Source organism: Delphinapterus leucas, chromosome X, assembly GCF_059928025.1.
Source record: "Delphinapterus leucas isolate spDelLeu-1000000601 "Yukka" chromosome X, BTC_Dleu_Yukka2, whole genome shotgun sequence".
NCBI lineage: Eukaryota > Metazoa > Chordata > Mammalia > Artiodactyla > Monodontidae > Delphinapterus > Delphinapterus leucas.
In genome coordinates, this window is record NC_143150.1 from 1,778,421 (window position 1) to 1,787,841 (window position 9,421).

Here is a 9,421-nt window from a genome sequence, read left to right on the forward strand (position 1 = left end):
AACAGCAGTGCCAGGTAGTGAGAGCCTATGGGGGAGCTGCATTCACAGGCTTGGTCCCTCTTCCCAACATACTTGATTTGGGATCCGTTGCTGAAGCAAGATGTCTCACCATGCCGCCCTGGAGTTCTGGTGCACTGGCAACCTGACTACCTCTTCTGTACCCCCACCCCCATTCAGGCTCATTGATCTGACCATCAGGCCTTATTGTCACCAATGAGAAGGCAGCACCCCCTGCCCATGCCCACCACCCACCATGAAGCAAACAAGTCTCAGCTCTTGCACTGGGATGGCAAGGGGCAGAAGCTGGAGACCTGGGGAGTCCATGCCACAGTTGGCTGGGTGCTGGGGGAGGGGTAAGAAAATTAGAAGCAATTTTTTCATCCTTTTTTGTATATATTTAAAAATATTTTTTTAAAAAAATATATTTTTTGGCTGCGTCAGGGCTTAGTTGCGGTACAGATCTTTAACTGTGATGTTCGGGCTCTTCATTGCGGCGTGCGGGTTTTTCTCTCTCTAGCTGTGGCGTGGGCTCCAGGGTGCGTGGGCTGTCTCGTTGAGGCGCATAAGCTCAGTAGCTGTGGCACGCGGGCTTAGTTGCCCCACAACATGTGGGATCTTAGTTCCCCCAGCAGGGATGGAACCCGTGTCCCCTGCATTGAAAGGTGGACTTTTTAAAATAAATTTATTTTTGGCTGTGTTGGGTCTTCGTTGCTGCATGTGGGCTTTCTCTAGTTGTGGCGAGTGGGGGCTACTCTTTTGTTGCAGTGCGCGGGCTTCTCATTGCAGTGGCTTCTCTTGTTGTGGAGCATGGGCTCTAGGCTCACCGGCTCAGTAGTTGTGGCTCGCAGGCTCTAGAGCGCAGGCTCAGTAGTTGTGGTGCATGGGCTTAGTTGCTCCGCGGCATATGGGGTCTTCCTGGACCAGGAATCGAACCCGTGTCCCCTGCGTTGGCAGGCGGATTCTTAACCACTGCGCCACCAGGGAAGTCCCAGAAGGTGTACTCTTTACCACTGGACCACCAGGGAAGTCCCATCATTCTTTTTTGTTTATTTTAAATGCACAAAAAGGTGTGTATTATTATTTTTTTTGCGGTACACGGGCCTCTCACTGTTGTGGCCTCTCCCGTTGCGGAGCACAGGCTCCGGACGCGCAGGCTCAGCGGCCATGGCTCACGCGCCCAGCCGCTCCGCGGCATGTGGAATCTTCCCGGACCGGGGCACGAACCCGCGTCCCCTGCATCGGCAGGCGGACTCTCAACCACTGCGCCACCAGGGAAGCCCTGTGTTATTTTTAAGAAAACACCCGCCCAAGAAAAAAAAATGGGGAGACTAGGATGCATCAAAAAGAAATGTCCAGGAGCTTCGGTAGGATGGTTCCAGTCCCAGCCCTGACCAAAGCTCACCATGCAGCCATAGACAGCCAAGAGCCCCCAAAGGCTCAGGAGCCCCGAAAGGCTCAGGAGCCCGTGGTGTACATGCAGGTGAGAGGCCAGGCTCTGCCAAGTCCTGCCACCTGTAGCAAGGAGCCGGTCAGAGGTGAGAGGGACTGATGCTAGGCCCCCACACAACGAGGTAGCCCTTGTGGTGCCTCTGATTCCCGCTTGTTTACACGGAGCCAGCCTCTCCACGCTTTACTGCCCTCTACTGGCAGTGCAGAGCCAGGACGCGCGGCCTCTTGTAGCAGTCTACCCTAGGTTTCCTTCTTTGAAAATTATGAAATACCCACAGCAGAAAACCTGGCAATAAGAAAGAATATAGCCAGGTGAGGAACTGGTTTACCGAAAGGTGATGGAGCATTCCAGAGTACTAAGAGCCTTCTCCTGTAGCACTGAACAATCAGCTTTCCAGCAGAAATGGCTCACCAAGCAGATGCCTCGTTTCCTCTTCATCCCCCCACCCTTGGACACCAAGATTGGCCTCTGCTGGAAAGTTAAACACCCATAACTGACATCGTGCAAGCAGCCTCGCCTGCATTTCCAAGTGGGTTCTCCGTGTGACAGTTGTTTTTATGAGTAGTTACAAGAGCTTTGGGTAACGAGTCAGGGAGTGGACCCCAAAAGCAAAGCACAAATATGTCCATGGGTAGCATGTGATCCCTACCCCAAGCGCAAAGGAAGAAAAGAAGAACCAACAACGCCAGATGGCAATTCTGGAGGCCCAAGGCCTGGAGGGCCTTAGCAGGGGGCAGCCCAACCCCTCCCCACATTAAAGGGAAGAGCCCACACGTTAAAAATAAACGGTCTTTTTATTGTCCACGAAAACAAAGTCAGGGTGTCCTTTGGTTAATCCCCCCCAATGAGGTGACAATGAACAGGAGGCATGCAATGATGACACCCATGTTCTCCTCTCCAGGAGAAGGCTCTTGCCCTCCTAGGCCCTAAGGGTCAGAGGCAAGTAGGGCCAGGAGGCTCCAGAGGAACACCTGTCCAGGCCCACCATGCTGCAGAGGCCCAGGCCTGCTGCCTCCCTGACAGGACAAGGCAGGGGAAGCAAACACTGCCCCTGTCCCAGTACCCCCAAGCTAGAACACGCAGAAAAGCCCCAACCCCCCTCCCCCAGAAAACACTGCTAAGGCAGTCAGCCAGGACTTCCAAGAGCAGCTGGCCCCAAGCCACAAAGCCAGAGCATTAGGGCTCCGCCCGGAAGGGGTCGCTATCCTAGGCCTGCATGCAGTGGTAAACAAAAAACAGGAAGGCAGCAAAGATGAGAAACAGGAGCATCTGGCCCCAGAGTGGGACCTGGTGATCCTGGCCCAGAGCAGCCCCAGGGGCCCGCTTTTCTGGCCGGATGGCACGGCGGGCGAGCCACGAAGGAGGAGATGAAGGCGAGGACACGGCAGAGGTGGAGGAGGAGGTGGGGTAATAGGACAGGCCCAGGGAGCTTCTGGAGACGTTGGAAACAGGGCGGTAGTGTGCGATGCTCTGGTAGGCACTGTCCCGGCCATACACGGGGCGTTCCCTGAGGCAAAGAGGGGAGCAGATAGGCCGGGAAGGCCTGAGCCCAGAATCAGCCCCAGTCCCTCGCCCTCCCTACTACTCACCTATCCTTGCCCTCCTCTTCAGAAGAGAAAAGATTGTCATCGTGAACCTATAGAAGTGAATCAGGGTAAGGATACTGGCTGGCAGGGTCAGCGTGGCCCTGTCATACCCCTCAGCCCAAACTTCTCTGCCAGCCTATTCTGAACACTGCTTCAAGGCCTGGGCCTTGCCACCCTCCAGCACCCTTCTTGGTTCCCGGCCTTATGTCTGTGGGGCCTTGCCACTTGCTAAGTGACTGTGCCAGCTGCCTACACCCTACTTTCTGCCGCAGGATTCTCAGAGACAGTTCAAACCTAGATCCCAGGCAAGGGTGCAGGGCATGTACCGGGCACTCTAGTCAAACAGTTCTGACAGCCCCCCACAAAAAGGCCCTGACCCGGCAGGTGTCTGCTGACCCCACCTCTCCCTGGAGGCTCTCGGAGCCACCATTTGCACCCAGTGGCCCCCTTGATTTATCCAAACCCCACAATCACCCCCTCAGGTTGTACCCAAGTACAGGGTGCCCAAGAGCCAGCTCACCTGGTGGTGAAAGGTGTCAGCATCTGGGAGTGAAGCCGAGGGCTGGCGGAAGCCCTTGGATGTGCCCACAGACTCAGGCTCCCCGTAAGTCCTGGTGGTCAAGTAGCTCTCCTCACAGTAGTCATGACTATAGCCTTGGGAAGGGGGGCAGCGGGGAAGAGGGAGCAACGGTGTCCCCACCTGGCCAGATGGCCCTAATCTGAATCCCATGTGGGGGCCTGTGACTCGGTTTCTCCCCTCCAGGACTACTGCAGGATGGTGGGGGTTGAGATCTCAGGTTCTCCCTGACACTGGAACGAAGGTGTCTGGGTGCCCACCCCACCCCTGCCTTACCCTTGCTCTGGTAAAGTAAGGCGTCCTCTTTCTTGGGCAGATCGTACATATCCGAGTCCACGGACGCAGAATCTAAGTCTGAATGGGGGAGGGGCCAGGGCCATTTGCCTCCAAGGTTCACCTCCCCTTTCCCCTGTGCCCCTCCCGGCCAGCGCCCCTGCCACACCCTCGCGACCCCTTCCTCCCAAACCCTGTCCCCGAGGGCGGCCAGGTGGAGCCGTGGGGCGGGGGCCTCACCCGAGAACCGACAGGAGAAAGAGGATGCGGACGAGTTAGGGGGCGAGAGCCTCCGCCTCTGGGTCTCATACTCGAAGATTTTCTTTTCGTAGAGCTTGCGAGTGGAACCTGGCCAGACAAGGGGCACAGGGCGGTCAGGGCGCGGGCCGCGAGACCGGGGGCGGCGCGGAGAGGGGTTAAGGAAGGGGGCGCGGGGCGAAGCGCGGGGACGGGGCCGGCCGCCGCCGCGTACCCACGACGGGCCCGTGCGGGATGTTGTACTGGCGCAGCACGGCAGCCAGCTCGGTGTCCGACAGGACCGCGTAGTCGTCCATGGCGGGCAGCGGGCGGCAGAGGCCTGGGGGTGGCCCGGGCCTGGTGATACAGGCCGAGCTACGACTGCCTGAGAGCGCGACAGGAGCAGCGCGAGCGCCTCGGGAGCGGCTACGCCCGCGTCACGCCTGCGTCACAATCGCGTCCAACCGCGGCCCCTGCGGGCCGCGCGCGCTGTGCGGGGCGGAGCCAGGACGCGGGGAGCCCCCGGCGCAGAGCGGTCGGGCCCTGGGAATGGGCGGGGATTGGCTAGAGGCGAAAGAGGGATGTAGGGCGTGCTAGAGCCGAAGAGCCGAGGACGGGTCGGGCCGTGGGAGAGGGTGGGGCTGTGCGTCCGGGAGGGGGGCGGGGCCTGCGAGCCCAGAGACGTCACACGCTGGCGAGTTTGGGCAAGACGGGAACGAGGGGCGGGGCCTGCGCGCGAGGGGGACGAGCTTAGACCCGCCGGGACCTGGGAGCGGGGCGGGGTCGGCGAGCCAAGACGTCACTTGCCGGCCTGTTCCGGCCCGAAGTGAAGAGGGGCGGGGCCTGTGGCCATGGAACCGGCAGAAACCGGCCAGGACACGGAAGTGGGGCGGGGCCGCGCGCTGGTTGGGGCTCGCCCTCCCTGAGTCCCGTGGACTCAGCCCGGTCCCCGCAGCCCGCCTGCTGTCCACCCTCAGCTGAGCTCCAGCGCTTGGGGTTCCCCGGCCGCGCCTCAGCCGGCCGCCCCGGCAACAGCAGCAGCGGGAAGGGCCCTAATCTGAAGGGCGAGACCTTGGAGAGCGTGGGTCTGGGCCCGGACCCTAGGCCGCCCCCCCAGACCCCCAGGCCCCCTGCCCCAGCCCGCCTTCCCCCTCTGCAGGGTTTGGCCTGCGCACCTGCGCCCCGCCGGTCCCCACCGCCTCGCTCCCTCCCCGCTCCACCCGGGAGGAAATGGGGCACTGGGCCAGGAGGCCATCGGCACTCCAGGAGCCAGCAGCCTTGGAAGGGGCCCGAGCGTGCCGATGCGCGCTGGCACAGGGCACGGTGTGATGCATGCAGAGACAGCGAGTGCCCGCCTCACCCACCAGCTGTCCACCTGGGGCGGAAGGGGCTTCCTCTCCTGTCGGAATGGCCCCTGAGCCCAGTGTGACCAGCAGCCAGGCAGCGGCGGGGGGCGGGGGTGGGGGCTTCCAGACTCAGAGGGACCTGCTCCGGGGTTCCAGTAAGACTTGGTGGGCTCTGAGCGCCTGGGTCTTGGTGGGCTTCAGGGCCGTGGTAGTGCAGAGCGGGCCCCCAGGACAGGGGGACCAGGGGACCGAAGGGGACAAACCACGGAAGGCTGCCAAGGCCTGCTGGGGAGCCGGGACTGTCACCAGGAGTTGGTGAGGGGCTTGGTCAGTAAAGAGCTGCCCTGTGGAATTTGGGAAGGAGATGACAGTCACGTTCTAAACAAAGGCAGCTGATGGAGTGTGGGGGAACTGAAGTGCTCCTCCCAGAACTGGGAGCCTGGGGAGGAGGTTCTCATAGATGACGGCTGGTACCTGGGAGAAGGCCAGGCAGGAAGGCTGGCCCAGCTGGCGAGGGTCACAGACCAGTTCTGCATGGAGGTTCGCTCCTGGGGTGGAGAGAAGATAGGGCCCTGGTTTGACCACACACAAAGACCCTCAGAAAAGTTGCTGTAGGCTGGGTTTTAGAGTAAAGATGAGGCCTGCTCTGTCTCCCAAACTATGAGGGCCCCAGACATGCATGGCAGTACAAGGGGGCAGAGCCCAGGGCAGGGCAGGGTCTTGCTGCTTATCTCAGAGCAGGAAGGGAGATGGCGTTTGGGCTCTGGGCCGCTCAGAGTTGGCCTCCTGGAATTTGCAGTTTTGGCAAGATCAGATTCCCCAGTACCTCTCCAAGCCTTCTGCAGTGCTGGCCCCTGTCCCAGAGGCTGTCCTCCCCATGCCACCCCTCCCCATACAGATCCAAGCTGTTTCCTTATGAGGTCAAGGAATTCTAAGTTTGCCTTCTCCTCTAGGAACAACCCCTCCCCCGGCACCTGCCTTGGCCCTCTGCCTTTTATTTCCCTCTCCCCCAGTTGCCCCGCTATGAGGTCCCACCATGGATGGCACCAGGAGTCTGACTTGTGATGGTCCCCTGCACACAAGCCCACCTGGAGCCCAAGTCAGGCCCCATTTGCAGGCAGACCCATCCCAGACCACCAGAAAACAGGCGAGCCCTTGACCGTCAGAGCTGAGAGGCCCTCGGCACCACCCCTGTCACATAGAGGAGGAATTGGGGACCCAGAGAAGGAGGAGACTTGCGCAAGGGCCCTGAGTGCAACTCATTCATGGATGTTCCCCCAGCCAGTACCTAGCCCTCGAGGTCCTAACCTGGACAGTGTGGCCCAGCGGGGTTTCTGAGTCAGCAGAGGAGCTGTTAGGGGAAATCTGGGGCCTTGAGGGGAGTCTTGCTGGGAAGAGTGGGCTTGGAAGCCACCGATTCCAAGTCAAGAACAAGAAGACAGTTTCTCCTTTGAGAATGGGGAATGGATTCTAAGCAGTATATTATATAACTTGTAATCCCAGCAACATCAAAAATTATAAGGAAAAGTAATATCAACATGAATACATTTCTCAACAGTCATGTCCAAGGAGACTATTATTCATTGAGCTATTAATGTTTTCTTTAAGATAAGAACCTTAAGGGGACTTCCCTTGTGGTGCAGTGGTTAAGACTCTGCACTCCCAATGCAGGGGGCCCGGTTTCAATCTAGATCCCACATGCATGCCACAACTAAGGAGCCTGCCTGCTGCAACTAAGACCCGGTGCAACCAAATAAATAAAGTGTTACCAAATAAATATTTTTTAAAAAAGATCAGAACCATAATACTTTGGTACAATACAAAACTTAGTTTTTCTCTTCAAGGATGTGAAACATCCTATGGGTTTTTCCTGGCAATCAAATACTTTAAAACATTGCTCAGATAGTAACAAAAGTCGTAAGATGGTGATTATTGTGAAAATTAACATGTGGAAGATTGTTACAGCCAATATACAGCAGGGAATGGTTAGCTGACCAAAAGCCTCTCAATTAACACCTTGTGTTCCAGCCCTAGAACACATCCGTCCACCTTGGGACTGTTGGCACAGCTAGCTGGAGAGTCAGCTTGCCTTGGCAGTGGGAATGGAGCTGGTTCTAGTGCTTTTCAGGAACCTTCAACACAAGGAGAAAAAGTGTTTATTACAGTCTTTACCAGGGAAGAGCTGGTGCTGTACAAACCGTTCCCCCAGACCTGGAAGAAGTAGAGACCCCGAGATGTGTGTGTCTCAGGGGTGTGGGGGGGAGGGGAGGGAGATAGTAGTGTAAAAAGAAAATTAAAATGAAGGTGTCTCCTTCCTGCTACCCCACCTATTGTACCCCTGGCTCCGACTGCAATGCCTGTGGTAGGTGGGTTTCCCTCCTTGAAGGAGAGCCTTGGCCATGAGCTCCAACACAGCCACCTCATGGATCTAAACTCAGGCCACTCATCGATCAAGTGAGGATAACCCAGTGCTGTGGGGACGGGGTCCCAGTAGATGGAGCAGGGAGAGACAAAGGTCGAGGTACTGCGAGGAGATCCCACCATGGGTCAAGGTGGAAAGGTCATTGCCAGCAGAGCCAGCATTTTAGCAGGTGTGACCAAACTTCTTCCTCCCTTCCTCCCCCTTCCTTCCTTCTCCCTTTTTCCCTTCCTCCCTTCCTTCTTTTCTTTTTGTTTTTGAAGGTATTTTAAAATTTTTATTTATTTATTTTTGGCCACGGTGGGTCTTCGTTGCTGCACACAGGCTTTCTCTAGTTGCAGCGAGTGGGGGCTACTCCTCGTTGCGGTGCACGGGCTTCTCACTGCGGTGGCTTCTCCTGTTGCAGAGCACGGGCTCTAGGCACGCGGGCTTCAGTAGTTGTGGCACGCGGGCTCAGTAGTTGTGGCTCACGGGCTCTAGAGCGCAGGCTCAGTAGCTGTGGCGCACGGGCTTAGTTGCTCCATGGCACGTGGGATCTTCCCGAACCAGGGCTCGAACCCGTGTCCCCTGCATTGGCAGGTGGATTCTTAACCACTGCACCACCAGGGAAGCCCCCTTCCTTCTTTCCTTTCTCTCTTTTTATGAAGTAGAATAGAATAGGAAATAGAGTGTTTTCAGGCAGTAAGGGAAGGTTTCATTTGGTGGAACGTTTGTTTCAGTTATTTGTGTCGATCTGTGTGTGCATGCAGGTACTGGCTCAGGATGTAAAATGTAGTTCTTATTGGGGGTTGTGGGCAAAATATTAAGACACTGCTTTATGTGGTCTTCACCAAGGAAGTAACATTTGAGCTGAATATGAAGCTACCAGGCAATGGGCACGTAGAAGAGGAAGAGGGAGCCTGGCAGAGCCAGGGCATGGCTGTGCCCGCCCAGTTCACAGACACTTGGCCCCTCGGTGGCACCCCACTGTACACGCCCAGAGCTCAGCATTGCACCTAATCATGCTCCTGAGAATCCAGAACATTTCTACTGCTCGCTCCCAGGCCAGGCCTGGCACCCATCAGGGGCCAAATCAGTGGCAGCCAGGACGCTGGCTCACCACGGGGCTCGGGTCCCTGCCCCAGTGCGGACTTCCGGGTGGTAGGCGCTCAGTGAGCACCTGCAAGGGCCTGTCACCCCCCACCCCCAAGGCAGAATCAAACTTGTCTGGACAGCCCAGGCTCGGGGCAAAGGCGGGGGGCCGTGACTGTGGGCGGCTCCCTGGAGGAGGTGGCTTTTGCTGCTGGGCTGAGACGCAGGCCCTGCGACCCCTTGGGCGCGCCCCTCCCCTCGCTGGACGGTGAGCTCATCGGGGGTGGGGGGGCGTCGCCGGCGGCCCGGGCGCCTGAGCTCACGGCGCGCCCCCGCAGCGCCCCGCCACCCCCGCTCCTGGGCGATTTTACCAATTAAGGCTTTCTCGCCGGGCCGGGCCGGGCGCGGGGCGGGGGTGCGGCAAACAAGAAGGCGGGCGGCGGCGGCCCATTCGCGTGGAGG

At 58.2% G+C, this 9,421-nt stretch overlaps 1 protein-coding gene across 2 annotated transcripts; it reads right to left on the reverse strand.

Moving 5' to 3' along the window:
* Nucleotides 1-1,284: 1,284 nt before the first annotated feature.
* Nucleotides 1,285-4,602, reverse strand: EMD (emerin). Of its 2 annotated transcripts, none has more exons than XM_089903950.1 (6): nucleotides 4,359-4,602; nucleotides 4,127-4,234; nucleotides 3,890-3,967; nucleotides 3,557-3,690; nucleotides 3,040-3,086; nucleotides 1,285-1,735 (listed from the first exon to the last, which is right to left on the reverse strand). In XM_089903950.1, the coding sequence occupies exons 1-6, from the start codon at nucleotides 4,438-4,440 to the stop codon at nucleotides 1,711-1,713; spliced, it is 474 nt and encodes a 157-aa protein (XP_089760076.1). In that variant the 5' UTR covers nucleotides 4,441-4,602; the 3' UTR covers nucleotides 1,285-1,710. The 2 variants fall into 2 exon arrangements, with proteins under 2 accessions (XP_089760076.1, XP_022421664.1); XM_022565956.3 differs by lacking the exon at nucleotides 1,285-1,735 and adding an exon at nucleotides 2,226-2,993 and having other exon boundaries at nucleotides 4,359-4,600.
* Between the last annotated feature and the right edge of the window lie 4,819 nt (nucleotides 4,603-9,421).

What these genes read in the sequence shown, in the direction of transcription:
- EMD (XM_022565956.3), bottom strand. Translation starts at nt 4,440, where the DNA reads ATGGACGACTACGCGGTCCTGTCGGACACCGAGCTGGCTGCCGTGCTG. An exon ending in CCCGCACGGGCCCGTCGTGG is followed by an intron (nt 4,235 to 4,358) that starts GTACGCGGCGGC and finishes TTGTCTGGCCAG; the next exon opens with GTTCCACTCGCAAGCTCTAC. An exon ending in TTTCTCCTGTCGGTTCTCGG is followed by an intron (nt 3,968 to 4,126) that starts GTGAGGCCCCCG and finishes TCCCCCATTCAG; the next exon opens with ACTTAGATTCTGCGTCCGTG.